Source organism: Rhea pennata, chromosome 3 (assembly GCF_028389875.1).
Source record: "Rhea pennata isolate bPtePen1 chromosome 3, bPtePen1.pri, whole genome shotgun sequence".
Taxonomy (NCBI): domain Eukaryota; kingdom Metazoa; phylum Chordata; class Aves; order Rheiformes; family Rheidae; genus Rhea; species Rhea pennata.
In genome coordinates, this window is record NC_084665.1 from 26,661,866 (window position 1) to 26,681,873 (window position 20,008).

General features: G+C 36.5%; 1 protein-coding gene across 7 annotated transcripts in view; it reads right to left on the reverse strand.

The window, feature by feature from the left end:
- Positions 1–1,215: 1,215 nt before the first annotated feature.
- RCOR3 (REST corepressor 3) overlaps positions 1,216–20,008 on the reverse strand; it is a 28,029-nt gene continuing 9,236 nt past the window's right edge. For 3 of the 7 annotated variants that reach the window (XM_062571859.1, XM_062571863.1, XM_062571862.1), the window contains 8 exons: positions 18,522–18,683; positions 18,036–18,160; positions 16,286–16,382; positions 13,266–13,484; positions 11,397–11,474; positions 10,738–10,795; positions 4,932–5,173; positions 1,216–4,485 (listed from right to left, as the gene is read on the reverse strand). In XM_062571859.1, coding sequence (XP_062427843.1) covers positions 4,141–4,485; positions 4,932–5,173; positions 10,738–10,795; positions 11,397–11,474; positions 13,266–13,484; positions 16,286–16,382; positions 18,036–18,160; positions 18,522–18,683 — 1,326 coding nt within the window. In that variant the 3' untranslated portion in view covers positions 1,216–4,140. Of the gene's footprint in view, positions 4,486–4,931; positions 5,174–10,737; positions 10,796–11,396; positions 11,475–13,265; positions 13,485–16,285; positions 16,383–18,035; positions 18,161–18,521; positions 18,684–19,084; positions 19,202–19,288; positions 19,424–20,008 lie in introns of those variants that run through there. The other 4 variants (XM_062571861.1, XM_062571860.1, XM_062571865.1 and 1 more) reach the window with 4 other exon arrangements.

Sequence of the window (20,008 nt, forward strand, 5' to 3'; positions counted from 1 at the left end):
GGGGTCCAGTTCCCAAGAGATTTTCTGTGCTCATGAACCTGCTTTTGTGGAGGAACGTCGTAATTCTGCTGGAACACAGCTCCGCGAGGGAGAGGATTGCTCAAAAAGATCACCAGGTATCAGGGCTGAGACCTGCGTTGGACTCTCAAGATTCAGCGCACGTAACAAAAGATGATCTGTATTAAGATGAAGTCACACACGTGAAGCGGCAGCAATCACCATACCGAAGTCCCCATGGTTATTTCTGTGGTAGGCCCAGAGAAAAACTAAAGGGAGCAAGAGATGTGGACTGGTTTTGCTGCTATGATTATCTCAGTGTACAGAAGAAAAAAAAGCTTTAAGATTAAAGAATTTAGGCAACTAAAAACAGCAGCCTTCACTAACAGTGAATATGAAAATGAAGAATTTAGGAGTTTTACTTTACTATCAATTTAAAATTGATACTAGACAGCATCTGGGCTTTCTCTCCTCTCTACTTGAATCTGGGATCAAAAATCTTGTGTCCATCAGCATAAGTCTACAGCAGGCCTCAAGTGGCATGAAAGAGTTTATAGATTTTTTCCTCTTTAATTCACATAAAATTTCCTGTGATCTTAAAGCAGGTATCTGCCATGGCAATGCCTGCTTTTAACTCACTCCGAGAAAGGTAAATGCTGAAGCGTAGCTATTTCGGCCTCAGGAGAAGCTGGAGGTTTACCACTCCTGCTATGACTAGGAGGTTTTATTTAGATAGCCCTGTTGTACTGCAGCAGGGACAACTGCCAACTCCTCTACAGTTTTCCTTTTCGAATGGCATTTTCCACTTTGAAATCCAGATCTAGCAATCTATGAATTTCAAGACATCTCTCTCTGCCTTGACTTTTTTTTTGCCTCCTCTGCCTCCAACAACTGTATTTCTTTTACTGCCATTTGTAACTTTGTCTATTCTCATCTTTTCCTAGCAAGAGGCATGACATTGTTCTAGCAACCTTCATCCTAAACTCTTCCCTAAACTTTGCAGTTCTGATCTAGTCGTACATGAATTCTCCCATATGTAAGTTGCTGGTTTGTATTTTGTTCTCCATGGACTGCAAAGTTTCTTGAATACAAACCATGTAATTTTAAAAAATCCCAACAGAATAAAAACAAACAGATTACAGACACAGAGAACTATAGTTCCTTTTGCTCATGATCAACTGTAAAACAAATTAAACTGCTTTACTATGGCGTGCAATGTTTAGTGATTGTTTTATTAATGCAGAAGTATCTGCTTAAATTCATACCCATTCTGGTTTAAAGTGCAACAATTAAGTCTGATACTTTCCTTTTGTACATCCATATTTTGCAGTATTGTTCCTAGAAGACATGTAGTTCAAGTTATGCCTTGCATTTGTAAAATCTGCCATTTTTTTGTATGTTTTGCTTTATTAACTAAAATAAACTGTACAAAAAGCTGTAAAGTTACATTAGCTTTTAACAATGTAGGATATACTTTCTCTGCCAAACTTTAGTGTGCAAACATTTTACATTTCTTAAAGTGACAAAATTAAGCCAACTTTGAAGTCAGAGTTCATTACTACATTACAAAAAACGGAGACTAGGTAAGTCAAAAGAAATTCCCCACTGAAATTAACACCATTGTATAATTTTATTTCTAATTCTTAAAAAAATAAATGAATTTAGAAGAGAATCACAGTATAAGGGCCCTAACATTTTAGACCATTACAAGGTACATAAAAATAGAAGACACAGATTCCTTTAAAACTTTAATCCTTTGATTAAGCAGCAAGCATATCACTCTCCAGGCAAACACTGCTTAAAACAAATCCTACCTCCAAAAACAGGACGTGCAAACTGTATGCACATATTCTGCAAAGCACACAATAAAGACATTTTGCTATGTACATACTTATTTAGTACTACAAATGCTAGGAGTTCCCTACTGTGTGCTACAGTGTATGTAAATTAAGAAATACTACCCATCTTTGACCCTCCCTCCCCCCTTCAAATACAGCACCTTTGCCCAATTATAGAATATTTAAACAAGATTCAACTGAATTACAATGTACTGAACAGTTTTATAGCAGTTGGTGGTGGCCAACTCTACTGCAACACCCAACATTGTGCATACTGAAGTCTATTGACAAGAGACAAGACAAAAATTAGCAAAGGTACAATACACACACCTGGGAGACTCAATGCTAGAAAAAAAAAAATCCTGGAGATGTATCCTATCACTGTCGACAATTAAAATGAGATACTCAGACAGGATGTCAAAGTGTACCAGAAGGGTTTCACAGCAGTTTTAAAGTCTGGAGAGCAGCCAGATTTGTACATCTTGTTGAGGGGACACTCATGACTCCCAGAACACAAGTTTCAGTGATCACAAATTCCTCAGTTTGAGTTTTACAATGCTGCTTTTCTTAGATGACAGGTCATCTGATGCTTACATAGCAGCTAAGGATCTACTTTAATGCAACAGAAGACTCTTAAGGAGGACCATTTTGTATGAAACTTCAGCACATTGATAAAGCCAGCTGTTTAGAAAGAAAATATCTCAGGTTTATGATTCTGAAGATGTGTCCAAATGAAAACTAAACTACAGTATCAAAACCTTAATTGCAATTTAGGCCATGAGTATCAAACTTCAGATTTACAAACGAAATAACATCTGAAGGTACAAAATCTTCCCTTTGCACAGATGAAGTATGTTAACCAACTGTTAAACTGAACATTAGACTGGTCAATTTATCTGTGAAAAATAACTAGAAATAGCACATTTTCTTCAAATAAGGACTCGTTTTAGTCAAGGGCAAATCCAGTTAACAACAGAATGTATTTAAAATGATTTTCAAACACTTTCAGGTATAAATAATGTAACTTTTAAGAATAGCATGGCAGTTAACCCAAATGTTATTACACAGTTGAAAATGCAGCATTTTTCAATACTTTGATCCAGATCACACTTTTTTTATAATTAAGGTTTCAGATAAGAACAGTTTAATGAACACAGTGAAAATACCTTTTAATTTCCTAAAATTGGAAGCAATGATTAATACCCAAATGTAGATTTAACTTAGTAAATTAAAAAAAAGTAAAAGCCCAGAAAACCTCAACCCAGCTAATCAACTCACCTAGAAATAGCAGAAATCAGACACTCATTTAACACACTAAAATTAGGTTGGCAGCAGATAGCTCCTATTGCCACAATATTCTACTACCACCACCAGCCTCTATGTTTTTATCATGACTTCTTAGGCAAGATATCAATGATCTGTCAATATCTATATGAACTGTAGACAGCCATTCGCAGAGAAATAAAATTCTAGTGTACTTAATAATGGTTCTCGCTACTGTTCCTCTCCTGTCATCCCCTAGGAGCCACAAGTTGCTGCCCCTCTCTCCACCTCAGCCTGTAAGAGATTTTGTGGTAGGAAACTGGACTCCTGTTTTCAATTAACTTACATGATTAGAACACATGTGAGATATTTAACGTTTGGTACAATAGCTCATCATGTCTTCAGAATACTCTTTCAGAGGAGTATTTAATAAGAAAGTACCTTTCTAAAAAAGAAGAAGTGTCCTGGGAAAACACATGAAAAAAACACCTACATTTTACAAGTGCATGAAATGCTTCTACTGTTATCTAAACAGGGCCAAAATTCTGAACCTAAGGCCATTAGGTTTTTTGCACTAGAAAGTAAAACAACAAAAAAAACAACCAAACAAAAAACAACCCTACATTTAGGTCTCCTACAGTACTATCTAATCCTAGATTTGCCAAACTACTTTCCTGTAGTTAGATACTTGACTACGAAGAACTGTAGTAAAATAAATAGAGTAAAAATCAGTTAAACAAAATCTTGGTGTGTTGAACATTTATTCGCTTAAGAAGTTAGCTTCCTTCAACAGTTACTCATATAGAGGAGGGCTGTATTGTAGGCATTGTTGTGCTGTACAAGTCTTCTACACAAAAATATTTTTATACAGATGGTCATTGATGTGGTTCCATTTCTAGTTATTAGCTTGCTCCTCTGTAAGACTGGTCTGATACCTGTGAAGGCTTGCTCTTTTCTCCCCTTCATTATTTGGAAAAAAAAAAAAGTAGACATTGATACAATTTTTAAAATGCAGGAGTTAGCATAATTCTGCTTTCTTTCTTCAGTGCAGAGTGGACTGTGATTCTGTCTGAATTCCAATAAGTGAGGGTGGCTGCTGGCCGCTAACTGTGGTTAACACTGGCCTTGGATTTAGACGAGGAGGCATGGAATTAGCTGGGCGGATGAGAGGTGGGGGGGGTTGGTTTAGAGTTGGCCTTGGTTGGATAAACCGAGCCTGCTGTTGCAGTGGTGGGGGCTGACGATGGAGAGCAGGAGCAGCAGGAAGCGCTGGACGAAGTAACGGGGGCGGCTGGTTTAAAGTTGCCATGGGAGCGGTAGGTGCTGGAGCAGATGCCTGTGCTGGAGGTGAAGGGCCTAAACACTGAGTGGCCGGAGTGCTTTGTGCCTGCGCAAAGGACAAAGACAAGATTGCATGAACAGCGGTCCTAGCCAGAACGCAATGCAGTTGGGTTGCCATTGTCCACTATGCAGGAAACAGTATTTAAAAACAAAAACAAAAAAACAAAAAACCCCTGAAAAGTTACTGAAAAGAAAATCACCAACCAAAATATTATAGACAGCAGAACTAAAAATATTTATGAAGCAAGAGTCTTCTTTCTAGAGTAAGAACTGTATTTTAACAATAAAACAGTAACAAGATATTCACTATGAAAGGTGCAGTCCTGTTTCCACTTGATTAATGACATTGGCTGAAGCTCTATGCAAGCTCATCATCATTCTTTAGAATGTGCTTTGCCACTCCACACCAGTTGTTAACCTTACATTATAATCACTAAATACAATGCTATTCCTCAATCCATGCTTACTTATATCTGGTACACAAAAACACACCTCATCTTCTTCATCAGTGCTCTTTCCTGATGGCACATTAGAAGTATTTTTTGTGTCCTCCCCTAAAGCAGAAGCATCACCATTAGAAGCCAGGGTTCCTTGTTCCGCTTCCCATTCCTGCAATACCTCCTCTAAGTTAAACCGACGCCTGTAGTTTACAAAGAAGTTCTTCACTTGGCCAACAGTCTTGTTGCCAATTACATCTGCAATAGCTTGAAAATCTTTACCATATTTGCGGACACCTGGAAGGCAAAGTAAATAACATAGCTGTGAAGAATCAGTCAGACACAGCTACGTGTGATGTATTTATAGAGAGAACCTACGGGACCTGTAAACCAAGGACTCGCTAATTAGGAGGACTTCTCAATTAGGAGAAGGCCTCAAAAACCCTTAAAGTAAAATAATTTTTTATTGCATAGCCATCAACATATAAATTAAGAACTTTATTAAAAGGTCATTACCCACTCTTCTTAAAGATTTTGGCTTACTCGCCAAGCCTCCCAACCAAAAACCACACAGATTTGGCCTATAATGCATAAAATAAAATCCTTCAGTGTGTTTGGAAAAAGGGCAGAAGCCTGAGACAAGTTCAAGAAGGGAGTGGGAAAGTCAGTGAGCACGTGTGTATAGGTGTAGCGGGGTCTAATGCTAGAAGTGTCAAGTGACAGATGTTGACAGCTTTCTACAGGTTCCCGCTGTGCCAGCTGTGTGCAGCTGAGACAGTTTCTTTGCCAACAGCCTGTACGACAGCTGGTCAGTGGGACCAGTAGGGTTCAGTAGCTACTGGACTAAGCAAGCGCAGAACAAGGGGGACGGTTCATGTGTCACTGTGTACTGCTCCTTCCTCTGTTTATGACATGCAAGACTGAGGCTACAAAGGATAACTACCAGACATTCACGGGACAAAGTCTTTTTAAAGCTTTCATTCACCATTCAAATTTGGCAGATGAAACTCGGTTTTGGGGACAACTGCCTGGGGAAAATAAACATAAGCTACTGGTGTCTGTTTACAACACAGTTCCCAGCACAAGCCTCCAGGAATTAAATTCTCCAGCAAGAAATTGCATGACAGAGGATCTTCACATGATTCTCTTTGTCCACTTTCATGTTGATATCAGTAGGTCAGTTGTTTACAAGCACTTCACAAGGAAATGCTGCTGGCCCTTTACAAAAATCTCAATGTGGGCTTTGTGGAATTCCAAAATGAACTCTGTGTATAATAACACTGAAAAAAATGAGAATAGAATTCTGTAATATTAAACTTTAGTTTGTAAGTCCAACCTTAGATTTAACAGTTCTCTCTCAGCTTTATTTAGGGTATATGTCTAGTTCTTCCTCTCCTGTTTAGAGGAAAATAATTCTCATATTCTCTTCTCCAGCATCCTACAACACAGCTTTTAGCTATGCTAAAGACATTTTTCACCACAAAAGTCCAAAAGTTTGGAGCTTGAAAGAAATAGATTATTAAATGAATTTATTTTACAGCACTATAAGACACGCTCCAGATTCCCTAAACAGAAGGCTCATTTTTGCTCTGAACTATGCTTGGGCGAACTAAAATTTGACTTCTTACATGAAGCTCCTGACAACTAAACCAATTCAGGACATATTACAGTGCTTAGAGGACAAGCATTCCATTTCATTACAGGAGCAGGAATTTATATCTGATTTCATCCCTCATTTCAAGAAAGTGAAGCAAAGGATTCAGAAGGTGAAAGCTGTTCCAAATCTGAAAGGTATGTTTCTTTTCAACTGAATTGTAAAGAGTATGGCCTTCATCTTGTTCTGCCCTTTTTTACTTTCTTCATTAATAAGTACTTATGATGTGGTATGTACAAATGCAATTTAAGAAAAAAAAAAAAGTTCAGCTCTAGGATAACACTTTTTGTAGCTGAAGTTAGTATTACAACCATCAAGAGCTTAAATATGGCTGGCAACATTACTTCAGCTCTTTTCCTAGCACCTATAAAGGCATTCAACTATTCTGACTGCAAAAACCTTGGAAAGAGAACAGAGGGACCTAACAGTGCTACGAGGGAGGGAGCACACCTAAGGAGAACAGAGACAGGGGTTTAGCGCTATGCATCATCAGTCATGCAAAGTGTTAGCTGTACTCTTTAAAAGCATGCACCCAGAGAATACTCCCCCCAGTATTTTAATATCCTTCGATTGTCACATCATTACCACCCTCACTAATTTATAATGATCATTAAATGTCCACTTCAACATATCTACCATCTTGCAGAATTCATAAAATGAACAAAATGCCCAACAAAACAAAGCAGTTTTAAAACATAAAATTTAGTTCAGATTTTTAGTGATTTCAATCTTTTCTGTTATTATTCTGCCTATACCCCTCTCTTCCCCATAACCTGCAAAACAACTGAAGCTGTAGGCTAAATCCACCTAAAGTTGATAGAGACAAGGTCTTAAGCCTATTTCCAGGCAGAAAGGTTGAACACAGAGAATATCAGGCCTTCACTGAGAACGCAACCATGAGAAACACCTAGACAAAACCAAACTTCATTAGTTCAGCTACACACAGCACTCCTCATTTTGGACTCTCTTCAGAGGAGTTAGTGTGGCTATAGCATCATCGCAATAACTTCCACACAATACTGTAGCAAAACACTTTTAACCTGCACTGAAAACACAGAAATATTTCAATACATGTCTATGAAAGTTTTACACATAACGTGCTGCCACATCTGCAAGAGGACACATCATTCCCTTAACTCAAATTGGTGCACATTACACAACCTGACATAAATCTTGTGCTAATTATTACCCAAATTATTTCTAAAGTGTTTAATCTGCTAACTGGTAAGAATAATTTTACTAGGTTGTTGACAGAGAAGTTCAAAAGACGACTGCACAACTTCACTTCATACATATGAAGGCTTCCCCCAACTTGTTTGAAGAAGATCCCTCTGATCATAGGGATTCTTCAAGCTCTTCAAAACACTGCCCAGGTAAGAGGTGCACTTGAACACAGGCCTGCTCAATATTACAGTCTTTCATCTTAGATGTCTAATGCTGAAAATCATAAATGCAAGTTTGGTACTGCGTACTCTGTCTAATGCTGTGCAGCACAGCTAACAGTGACAGACACACAGACACACACACACACAAAACTTCAGCCTGGTTCACAAAGCAATATAATGCAGCACCACAATGACACAGAAACAGTTAGTTAACCCAACCTCTGGATTAAGACTGCAGCTCCACTGTGATGTTATTACAGTGCTCCTGGCAACTAGCTCACACAGTGTTAGACTCTGGATTTCACAACTGTTTTCCACTGCAATGAATTAACTGAAAGCAATACACTGCTTTTCAATTTGAATTTGGCTGTTTTGAACAAGCCTTAAAACACTTTTGCAATTGCAATTTTGATGTGGCTTAGATCTTAGTTTGAAAAGATGATCATGCATACACATTTCTACACACAACTAAAACACCTCACATGACACACTGGCCCATTACATTCTGTAACTATTCAGGCATACAGTTTAACAGTAACCTGGTGAAATATACTGCAGAAGATTGGCCTAGTGATTTTTATCAAGTCTGAATCCATAACCCTGTTGCAGGCAGCCACACTAATTCTGACATGCTCATCTTCATTTTAATATTTTTGTTCATTATCTCCTCTTTAGTTACTAAACTCCTGAGACCACATTAACCCAAGTAGAAACTACAAGAATTATTTCATTTTAGAAAAAAGAATACCAAAATCATTTTACTGCAGACTATTTTTGTGATTCCCCAGCAAGATATAATGCTTGTATTTAAGCGAACAAATCATGGCAGCGCAACCTACCTGCTTAATGCTTATGATTTCAGTAAAATTGTCAAGTATCTAAAAGTACGTGCCAGGTTTTATCAGTATTTTTGATGTACTAAACCTACTTTAAATGTACAAACTAAATGTCCCCATGAGTAAGTTAATTGAGATGTTCAAGCCCAACAAAAACTATGTAACCTTTAGTATAGCAACCATGGCTACTTTAAAAGCAGTCAGGGCAAAAAAGAAAAGGAAAAAAAAAAGGAAAAAGCACTATGGACTTTTCATATATTATCCTAGTAGCTCAAGCAATATTTGGAAGCGAGAGATCCAAGCCCAGGGTGTTCCTTAGCCAGAGGCACAAGAGGCTTAAATCTGTAATTCTCACATTCCAGGAGAGAGACTTCACCACGACTCCATCACCAGGCAACAGGTAAGAGAGGAATAATAAGAATACTTTGTCCCTTGTATTAAGGCTTTTCTCCTTTTATATAGTGGCAAAGGAAAGGGACTGAAAAACAAAAAAACAAAAAAAGCCAAAAGACCCATATAAGAATTGCACGTAATTCAGTGAAAACAGTAGTCTTTCACTTCCCATCTCCCCCTTAAAAGCTGAAGCTGACTACCTACACAAACTGGAACGCATTCCCTAGAGGAGGGACCAGGAGCCTGGAACTCCCTGCCAGAGTTGTTACCAGTCCTCATTCTCTTCTGCCCATTCTCCAGTTTTGTTATTTACCTTGTTGATTATACAACAAGTTTAACAAGTACATAACAAGCTCAACAAGTTTAACGAGAGCTCAATGCATTCTTATCACCTCCCAACCTGATCCTTGGTTAGAGCTCTGATAATCAAACTAGGGAAACGCAAGAGAGTCTGAATCCTTCGATCCTAAGGCAGCCACAATGATCCTGGGTTTTCCCACTTCTCCAGCAAGCAGTCTATCCACTAGACTAGATACTAAAGGTAGAGATCTCTTTCAGATGCATTTGAAAAAGAATTAGTCATACTGAGAGAAAGACTGCAAACAGTTTGGAGATGTGAATTTCAGTCTCAAGAGGCATGCAAGTTCAAGAGGCATGATTTTGGAGAAACGTTCTTTCAGCATCTCCATTCAAACTTCAAAATAAACCTAACTTTAGGTTCAGTATACGTCACTTGGTTAATAATTACCAGGTATGATACTTGACAGTTTTGCACTGATACTCTGATCCAACCGAAGGTTTTGTACTAAAATTCAGTTTTCAATTTTAAAGTAGGTGAAGAATAGAAGAAAATAAAGATATGAATGAATAGTATTAGAGGCAATTTATATTATCTTGGAGAAGCTAATCCATAAAAACAAATCAACATACAGTGACTTCAAGATAATAACGGGCTCATAAATATTTCGCTTACTCTTTCCTCGATTAGCTAGCACATGTTAAAGCAAGACCAAAGTCAGTTTTCCTTCAAATAAATGAATAACTGCAAGTTTGCTGTATCAATAACCTGGAAATTTTTATTTTTATCCAATAATATCATTAGTACAGTATCCATATCTGGCTTCAGACTCAAAAGCCTCCACTGGTTAGATATCTGCTCTATCATTCCCTCATGAACAGAGAAAATAACTGTAAAACAGGTACTTCTGCTTTTTCCTACTTTAAGGATACACAGAGATGTCTTAACAAGTGCTGAAATTTTTATTATTTTGACAATTACTTCTGAATTCCACTTCAGAGAAATTCTTGTAATGTCATTTAGAAGATGAATAAAGGGACTTCTTGGTACTATATAGAGCTGTTAAACCCAGCTTAACTTCGCTATTTAAGATTTAATAGGAGTAATTGAAAGACTAATATCATTTTGCTTGAAATTATATGCTACATATTCTCACCACTTTTTTTGTTGTTGCCTTCCCAGTGACTTTCTTGTAAGACCAGATGAAGTTTAACTTTTGTTTTATAGGAAAGTGTCCTGAACACCTCTCAAAATCCTTTGCACCAGGTTTCAAGTCACTACTACTATTAACATACCTTGTACTGCAAGAAGCTGCTCTTCTGTGGTCCAACGGGCATTGATTTTCTGATTAGACTATTAAAATCAGAAAAATGGCACAAAGATCATTAAAATGTTTCAAAAATTGTAATATCTGAGCATCAGAATGTGTTTTAGTTGCACTACAGTTTGTAACATAGATAAAAACCTTTTGCTCAATAAACCATAAATTCATAAAGTTTAAAGCCACTTTCATGAGGAAGAAGTAGTATTAGAGCATTTCAGTTTAGAAATGAAGTGATATTTTTCCCTCTACTTTATTACAGTTCTTCAGTTTCACCTATATCCTAACTTATGCACAAGCTAATGATCTTTATACAGACAGAATTTATAGTTAAATTTATCTAAACTGTTAGAACTAGATATTTAGAATGCTTTGCATTTTTGTTGTTTCATATCCAATCCTTTAAAACAAATAGTTTCCTTCATTTATTTATTCAGCCAGTTAACATTAGACAAAACAAAAACCTACTACTAATTTCTTATAAAGAGGCCAGACTCGCCACTGTATACATTTCAAAGAATCCTGTTTAAGTTGCTGCTGAAATGCAAGCACTATGCAGCAGCAAAAGACATTTCTGTAGTTCCCACTAATGTAAGTGCAAGGCCACAAGTTCTAATATTTATTCTGATTTACCTCAGGAGGTTTGAATTCTTCAATCCCGCCTTCCATTTTCTGTTTAAGTGCACTGTTTACTTGCTTAGCATTTTGAACCTTGGTCAAAAACAACAAAGTTAATCAGCTCCACAAAGAAAGTTGGTCACTTTACACATATATCTTCACTAGGATTGCCACAAGTGTACCTCCTAAGTTAGAAAGAGAAACATTATGGTTTAAGGCTTCTCTACTTTCAACTGTTTTAAAAAAATTTTAAATGAGACACAGTTTACTATAGAGAGAAAAAAAGTATTTAAGTCAGCCTTTCAAAAGAACAGTTTGTCTGCAGGAATATTAAAAGAACATACAAAGCAAGTTTTGACAATGTTACCTATATTCTGGAAGAAGACTGCAGAATATTCTAGGCAAACGCTTGGTTCTTAGATTTCCAAGTGATATGTACTGTATAAATAAAATTATTCTTTCTCCAAAAAGTACTTGGGGGGGGGGAGGAGGGGGAAGAAGATTTATGAGCTATTTCCAGTTAGCTTCTTCTGACAGACCACTTTTTATTCACCTTAGATCATCACAATTTCTGTGAAGGTTTTCCTTGAAATAGTTTAAAATACATAGATAAAATCTTTTAATCTACAAGGAGAGAACTTTTAACTCACACATAAACATAGTTATTAAGCATTTAAAGCTGAGTAATGTATATAATGTATATTTTAATATGTAATGTATATTTTATATAGGTAAAAAAAATAATTTGGCGTACTGTTGTGCACAGCTATTACAAATGTTCTTTAAGTATGGGCATAAAAGCAGACAATTCAATGGGAGATTCCACAGGCTGCATCTCTTGAGATCACTGAAAAGAGAGAGAGGGGAGGAAAAACAAAAGCCCACTCCCACACCCTCAAGGATGTAACTCACCTACACTTAGGCTAAAGAGTGAAAAACCACCTATGCTATTTAGCCCCAAAGTCCTGCTGTGATAGAAAGAAGTGTATTTCTCCTGCAAAAGAATATAAGGGAGCAAAAACCCCACGAAACTTTTTGGGCACTCCATGATTTTGCAACACAGCAGCTCTTAGTCTATAATGAGGCAGAAATTCCAGCAGATGAGCCTTGAATTTGTTGCCACATCTCTCCTAGAAAGCAAACATACACATACTGCCATGTCCTGAAAAGCTGAACAGATTTTATGCTCCAACTTTAAGTGCTGCAAGTTAACTTCTTTATGCAAAAGAAACAGGTTAAGCAGTCCTCTTAATGGTGAGGACTACAAAGCAGTTTTCCTAAATGTAGTAAGAACACTCAGCATTTTAAATAGAGAAATAACTCGGTCCATATTTCCCCCAGTCCCCAGGCTTTCCTGGATGTCCTATCCCACAGTATAGGATGTCCCATTCTAAAAGCAGCTATACTTGTAAGCATTAAAAAATATGTTTCATATACATATATATATATATATATATGTATATGAAACATATATAAATATATATGTGTATATATATAAACTTCCACTGCTTGATTGGTCTCACTCTCACTTTTCACACAAATGCTTTCACAAAGTTTAAAAAAAAAAACCAAAAAAACCCAAAAAACCACTACTAAATCAAATGACCTCAGTTTTCCCCTGTCCCCAAGTCAACATTGTTTCCATGTCATACACTCTCTTCAACATTTTTTTTAAAGGAATTCATCTTGAGTGATGAAGAGGTGAAAGCAAATGTAACAATAAAACTGAAGAATAGCTAATGTCCAGCATTTTTGGTGATCACTGTGGAACAAAATTAGCAGGACTCACATCAAAGAATTTTCCGAATCTTCACAGAAAAGCTTCAAAAACTTTACAAGAGCAATCTGAGATGAAAACAAAACAAGACCAATAACCCATGGTACCTGTCGCTTTAATGAGATTAGTTCCATATCCAGCTGTCTAAGAATTGTGTTGGCTGCATTGGGACTACAGGAAACTGCTATCACATCTTCCTGGGTCAGGTACATGCCTTTTGGTGGACGGCATTTGGAACGCTGAGAATGGTGGCGATGCTGTAAGCTCTGATAATCTCTTCTACCCAGCCCTATTTTGCTGGTCTGAACAGGCTGCTCATTACTGCCCTTTAATTCACAAGAAATAAATCGTTAAAGAATAACACTATCTTACATACAACTTTATTAAAGTACCACATTGTATTGTAATGTCATTTTTACAACCAAGAAAACCTAAGCTAATACCCTTCTCTCCATGCAGAATCCAAACCAAGATGTGATGTAGCACACAACTTTGGGTAGGCCTGCATTAGTCTTAGGAAGGTAAATTTGCCAAACTTCAAAATATTTTTTTCTTGAACATAGCTGAATATACAATAAATGGTACAGAAATCACAGTCTGAATACTATGAAAGATGGCAGAAAACTAGTAACCTCTGAGGTATTGAGAGGGTAAAGAATATACATACACAGCATCTTTAAATCAAGTAATAACTTGATTTGGCAGTGTTACCACTAATAACATTTTAAGGTACTTTGAACTAACACATTTACTTCAGGTCAAATATGAAGAGGGCAGGCAAAGGTCAGAGGAAGGGAAAAAAAAGAGAGAGAGAAAAAGCAGAGAAAGTCAACTATGACTGAGAAGAGCACAAAATTACACCTTCCCCTGCTGCAAGCATTCTACCTTGAAAAGCTAACTGCCATTTGCTTTGGGAGGGGACTGGAGATTTAGAAAAAATTGCAGATTTACTTTTGCAGTCCCTATAAAAATTAATTTAATTTAGCCAGGTCAAGTCTTTGTTGTTTGCTTTTTTGAAATGGAAAAGGATAGCAAAGAGGAGAGAAAATCATTATAACCGCTCTTTTGATATACTTAGACACCTAACAGATCTTTGCTCAAAGTTTCAGCTTTGTCTTCAGCGGGCATTACTGCGCAACAGTTACAGTGCACGCACACGATTCTGGTAGAGCAACTGGGAAGGTTACCTACAGACTAACAGTAGAGAAGCAGAAGATTTTCCCTATAGGATTTTTCAGTTCAATGCACTGCTAAGTACCAGAACAGAGATGAGATTCAGGCGCTCTGCTATTCAAGCAGCCTCCCCCTACTGCTCCTCCCTGCCTGGCACCCGCGCAGGTTAAGAGGAGGTGGTCAACTGATCATAGTGAAGAGAAACAAATTGCAGCATCTATTACTATAATGTTTTGTAGTATTAGTACAGATTAGCAAACTGTACTTTCATCTACTAAACTTGACCTTTTGCCACATCCTCTTCTCAGCTAATGTTACAACTTAATCCAGTTCATAGACGTAATGGAGGCTATCTTGAAACCATTTAGGGCACTTGCACCTACTGCTCCTGTGTGGGAAGTTGGTATAGAGCTTTACATCTCTGACATCCAAAAATCCCAAGGTTAAGTTTACTTCTGGCCCATGTACACCATTTGTATTTTGGGCCAGCATTATTCTCTAATGTACACCATTTGTATTTTGGGCCAGCATCATTCTCTAATGTGAAACTGCAGTTCCTGTCTGTTCAATCTGGATTTAAAGAGAATTCACCCTCTCAAGCTTTGAGCTTGCCAGGCTAGTGTTTGGCTTGTTTTAGTCTCCTCTGATAAGAGAAAGTTCCCATTGTGCTACACATTCAAGTAACCTAGTCCGTTTATATTTTGCTTAGGAAGTGAAAGTATGCAAAACCTACCAGAAATAACAGACCGCAAAACAGTATTACGTGGATCCAAATAGCTTGTCAGGAACTGCAAACCTATTTGTCCTGTTCCTAGAAGTCTACGAACATGCTACTTTAATTCTGGATTGTGTGTATATGAATCACACAGTAACTAATGAAAGTAAGTTGAAAAAGATAGCCATGACTTAGAAATGGTTTAGGCACCAAATCAAACCAACAGATTGCAAGAAGACTGTTGTAGTTGTGGAACTGGGAGGCGGGGTAAAGGGTTCATATTAGGGTTTGTGCCATTTCAACTTCTAAATAACATATCCCAACAATAAAAATCTCAGACTTTGTAAAATAGGGGTCCTTTTTTCTCTCCTAAGGCAGTTAATGTGATATGCTGAAAGTCATTGCAAAATTGCAAATGGAATCTAATACTTTCAATCTCTTACTCAGCATCATTTTTGGCAGAGGTCCAAAGTTGTATTAATAATCTCAGATACCACTTCATGATTCTAAAGAGATACTGAAACTACACCATTGCTCACATTTTCAAGGAGCATTAACTATTCCATTTCAGGAAAAATCCAAATGTATCAAGTCGATTAAGAAAATAATGAAACATTTGGACATTAAACTGTGTCCTTCTAGTGTTGATCATAAATAACTTAATGTTCACCAAAAGACAAACAGAAAACAAAAGAACAATCTCAAACTCTGAATGTACCTGAAACATAGCACTTATCTGTAAAACTAACAGTAAATACTCTACTAAGGACAGCAAAGTGTTTTTCTGCACACTGTTATTACTAGAAAGCATCTGAATAAAGCCACAAATGAGTTAAAAACCTCAATATAGCTTTGAAAGAATAAAATAAGTTATACTTAGAAAAAATGACACTTAATTTTTAAATGTATAAAGAATACAGTTTCTAATAACTCCCAATCACTAAAACTGAAAACAGGTTATTAGCAAAACAGGGGTGGGGGGAATGTTATTTATACCAGGCAGAGATAGCATATATCTCTTAGAAAGCATTAAGATCTTTCATGAGATAGCAGAACTAATGAGAGATGCATTTATGCACACCAAATGGCAAAAATAAAGGGTAAAATTTAGTTTAATTCAAAAGTTGTCAAAATCTTGATCAACTAAGAATGATTTCAGCAGGTTGCAAATAGGTGCATTTTAAGTCTCTTCTACTACAAATTGTATTACTCATGGAAAACAAACAAACTGACATTCACCATTAAAGTATCTGTTACCTCCTTTTTGGCTTCTTTTTTGGGATCATAATCACTATCATTTCCATCCATCGGATGAGCTTCTTCTACATCATCATCACTAAGGACAAAAGACAATAAGCTGGTCATTTTACTTTGTCATTCTATTTTTTTAAATACCAAATATAAATGTATCTAGACAGGACACAGATATTTATCTAAAGTAGCTATTCTAAGTAGTTAAGTTTTATGGTTATACTATATGACATCTCCTATTTTTATAGCAGCTCTGTCTTGAAAGCTGCAAAAAGCTTGTTTCCTTTATTAAATTCTTAAAATTACTATGATAAGTCAACAGTCCTAAGCTAAACCTTAAAAACACTTGAATCCAGTATAGCTGGTACTGTTATTGGAAAAAATTTTCGCCTTTTTTTAATTCAGCCACTTGTAGCAGCATGAGTATTTACACGGTCAACTAGATCAGGACCAGAATTAAGCTTTCATTTGCCAGGTTAGTTTTTTTAACAGACTAATTCTCAGCTACTGCACCAGGTGTATGAATAACCCCTTGTGTCAGTCTGCAGTAAGCAGAAGGAGACATGAGATGGGAAAATTCAGGACTGCTTTTTTTTTTTTTTTTTTTTTTTTTTTTTTTTTTAACAGTTTAGGGTGCTGAAGAACTACAGCCTTGGGAAGGGGGGAGCACGAAGGGAAATCATCTGCTGAACTAAGTCAGATGAAAAGATGAAAGAGAGAAGAACTAATTTAGCCTAGTCTAATCTAATCATTCATACAATGTAATTTCTGACTAACAGTAAAGTTAAAAAAGAAGGCAAGAAGTTCTAGTTATTACAAAAAAACAACAAGCTGTATTAGAAGCAAAGTGACTTTCTTCCATAGTTTTTCAGTTATAGAGTCACTAAATAAGCACATAAATTTTAAACTACTGGAGTTTGTCTTTTTAGTAGCATATAATTAAATAGATCCTTTTCCTCCGGCTAGGAAGTTTTCTGTAGATGTGAAATAGATCACATCTGCTCATATAATCAAGAATATGCTTCTTATTCATTCAAAACATTCAACCACTTAAGGTAATATTCTAGTATACTAACTGCAGTATAATTTTAGTTTCACAGTAATTAGGGGAAAGCTTCATTTCCTTCTATCCAGGACAATTTAGCACTACTGTAAGCTCTAATTCTCTTTGATAGATATTAGTTCTAAATATGCTCAAAATAAAATTTACATAAAAGATATGCCTTAAAGTTTCTCTAAAAAGCAGTATTTTGGCATTTTAATTGCTATGGCTTTTCATATTGGTTGACCTTTTAGTTAGTTCTATTTATTTTATCTATTTATTTAGTTCTATTCTAATAACAAAAACATGCTCCTCCCCACACCCTACCCATTAGTTTCTCTTAGGAGAATATGTAACACTCCATTCTAACTCATCACAATCATATAGGATTACACTTCCTAAATAAAACATTATTTCTAAGTCACATCCCCAAACAGCAGTTTTTTAAAACCCTTGTTTTTGGAATTATCCACTAAAGCCTGGTGCGTTATTATAGCTGATACTGACCAGAGTAACATACTTCCTAAAGCAGATGTATTAGACATGACCTGCTGAAGGCAAAGACAACATCACAGATGCGCAAATCTAAAAGCATAGCTCATGCTGAAGCATAAGGGCTGGAAATTACTCAAACATTTCTACGTAGAAAGACTTCAGTCTCTGGTAGAGATAGCTGCTTAAGAACATAAACCTTACCTGTCACCTTGATTATTTCTATTAGCTAGTTTTCGAGCCTGACGATCCATCAAACTTGTCCTAGAGCGAGTTTTTTTCCAAGAATAGTAATACTTAACAAGGCTTGCAATAGTCTTGTCTGGAAGCTAGAACAATTCATTAACATATTAATTTAACTTTTTTTAAAAAAATCTATCCAATATGATAATTCTGCTCTATTTACAGTCACTCTTACCCAAATATCTTAAATGTGTGGATAACTGAGAAAGGAGAAAAGCATGCATTACACACACATTTAAAAGGGGAAAAAAACGGGCAGGAGAAGCTTTTTCATTAGAGGGAAAAAGCTATAGCTGCAGGAAACGAAGAAATGAACTTAAGTCTTACATTCTAGGTTTTTCATGAAGCTTTTACACAGAAATCAACACTGAAACTTTAGCCCAACAGGAACCTTTGGCCCACATACATCTGAACTGCTTAATGCTTTGAAACAAAGTATTACTTTACCATTTGCTGGATCCTGTGAAAGCTCTTTCCATGGAAGCTAAATGCTTGTTCAAATAGGACCTTGTCTTCAACTGTCCACTCATCAGGGAAAGGAGTGAAGTTAGGGAGATCCGCAAGGGACTTCTCAATATTGTGTTTATGCCAGAACAACATGCCGAGAGCCTTTAAAAAGAAATAATCCCTTTTTGTTTTTAGTCAGTTTTCTAAAATGCTGAAACAAGTTCCATTCTTAAGAGTTTTTTTTTTTATGATTGACTATCAGAACCCCTTCTCAAAAAGTATTTACAATTTTAGACTTCTTCCATTGTCTCTATGTACTATAGGATACAAAATTCTCTTTGGAGACTGTATGAAGAGCGGGCACATTTGTACTCTATTAGAACTATGATATCTAGGCAGTAAGGTTGGCATGGCAGCAGCATTTCTGAACTAGCATAAACTAGGTTGGTAGGTACAAATCTGACCTGTTTTCTTCCTTTACAAATATACATTGTCTATACAGTTCCTTACAGGCCTTCATGCCTATACTATCAGCCCACTCAAAAAAAGAGAAAACAAAATACTTTTCAGCAGCCAGGGGGTCATCCAAAATGCAAGTTTGAAAGTTCAAAGTGAGAGTGGTCTTTCTACAACTCTCCAATCCACAAATAACATCACGGTCACTTCCATGTCATGTGTACCTAATAAGGAATGGAAATTTAAGTATATTTTCTTACATCATTTCATTTCTCAATATTCTTAAAAAATTTTAGACTAATTAGACTTACTGCCAGAGAATCAATGACAGATTTGATGCCAAGTCTGGCATGGGAATTGGGAAATGTAATCCACTCAGTTTCAACCATGCAGTGCAGACATGATCACCAGTTGTTCATCAGCTCTCCAGACCACTGATTACAAATCTTCTAATAATCTGGACACAGCAAACCTATTCTCTTGTTAGAAAGGCAAGAAACAAGCAGCACTTCTTGCAAAGATATTTTCTATTCCACTGTGAACTGTGAACAATTTTCTACTACAAGTTGCTTTGAAATTTAAGTCTTTACTTTGTAGACTTTTTAGTGGGAGATCTCTCATTTCCCTCTCTCCCATAACAGAAGCCAAGCCACTAACAAACCTCACCAAACTGCAGGCATTCCAGATGTCAATGTTGGCAGCTTCTACCTCTGACAGAACCTGACTAGTAAGTCTTTGATACGAGCTTTCATCCTCCCAAATAAGATCATACAACGTATTTCTACTAATACACTAAATATTTGTTTGGAATAGGTAACCTCACTTTTACATAAATTGGTTAAATTATGAAGATGATTGCAACAGAACTAAGTCAGTGTAGACCAGTACAGTTTTACTCTTTGCTCTTTATGGAATAGTGACTAAGGTTACAAAACAAATTGTTAACTTCTGATTTTTTATCACTTTCAAACCTAGACTCCTGATGATGTTTTCCTGTCTTTGGGAAAAAGTCAATTAAAGTTTTTCGATTT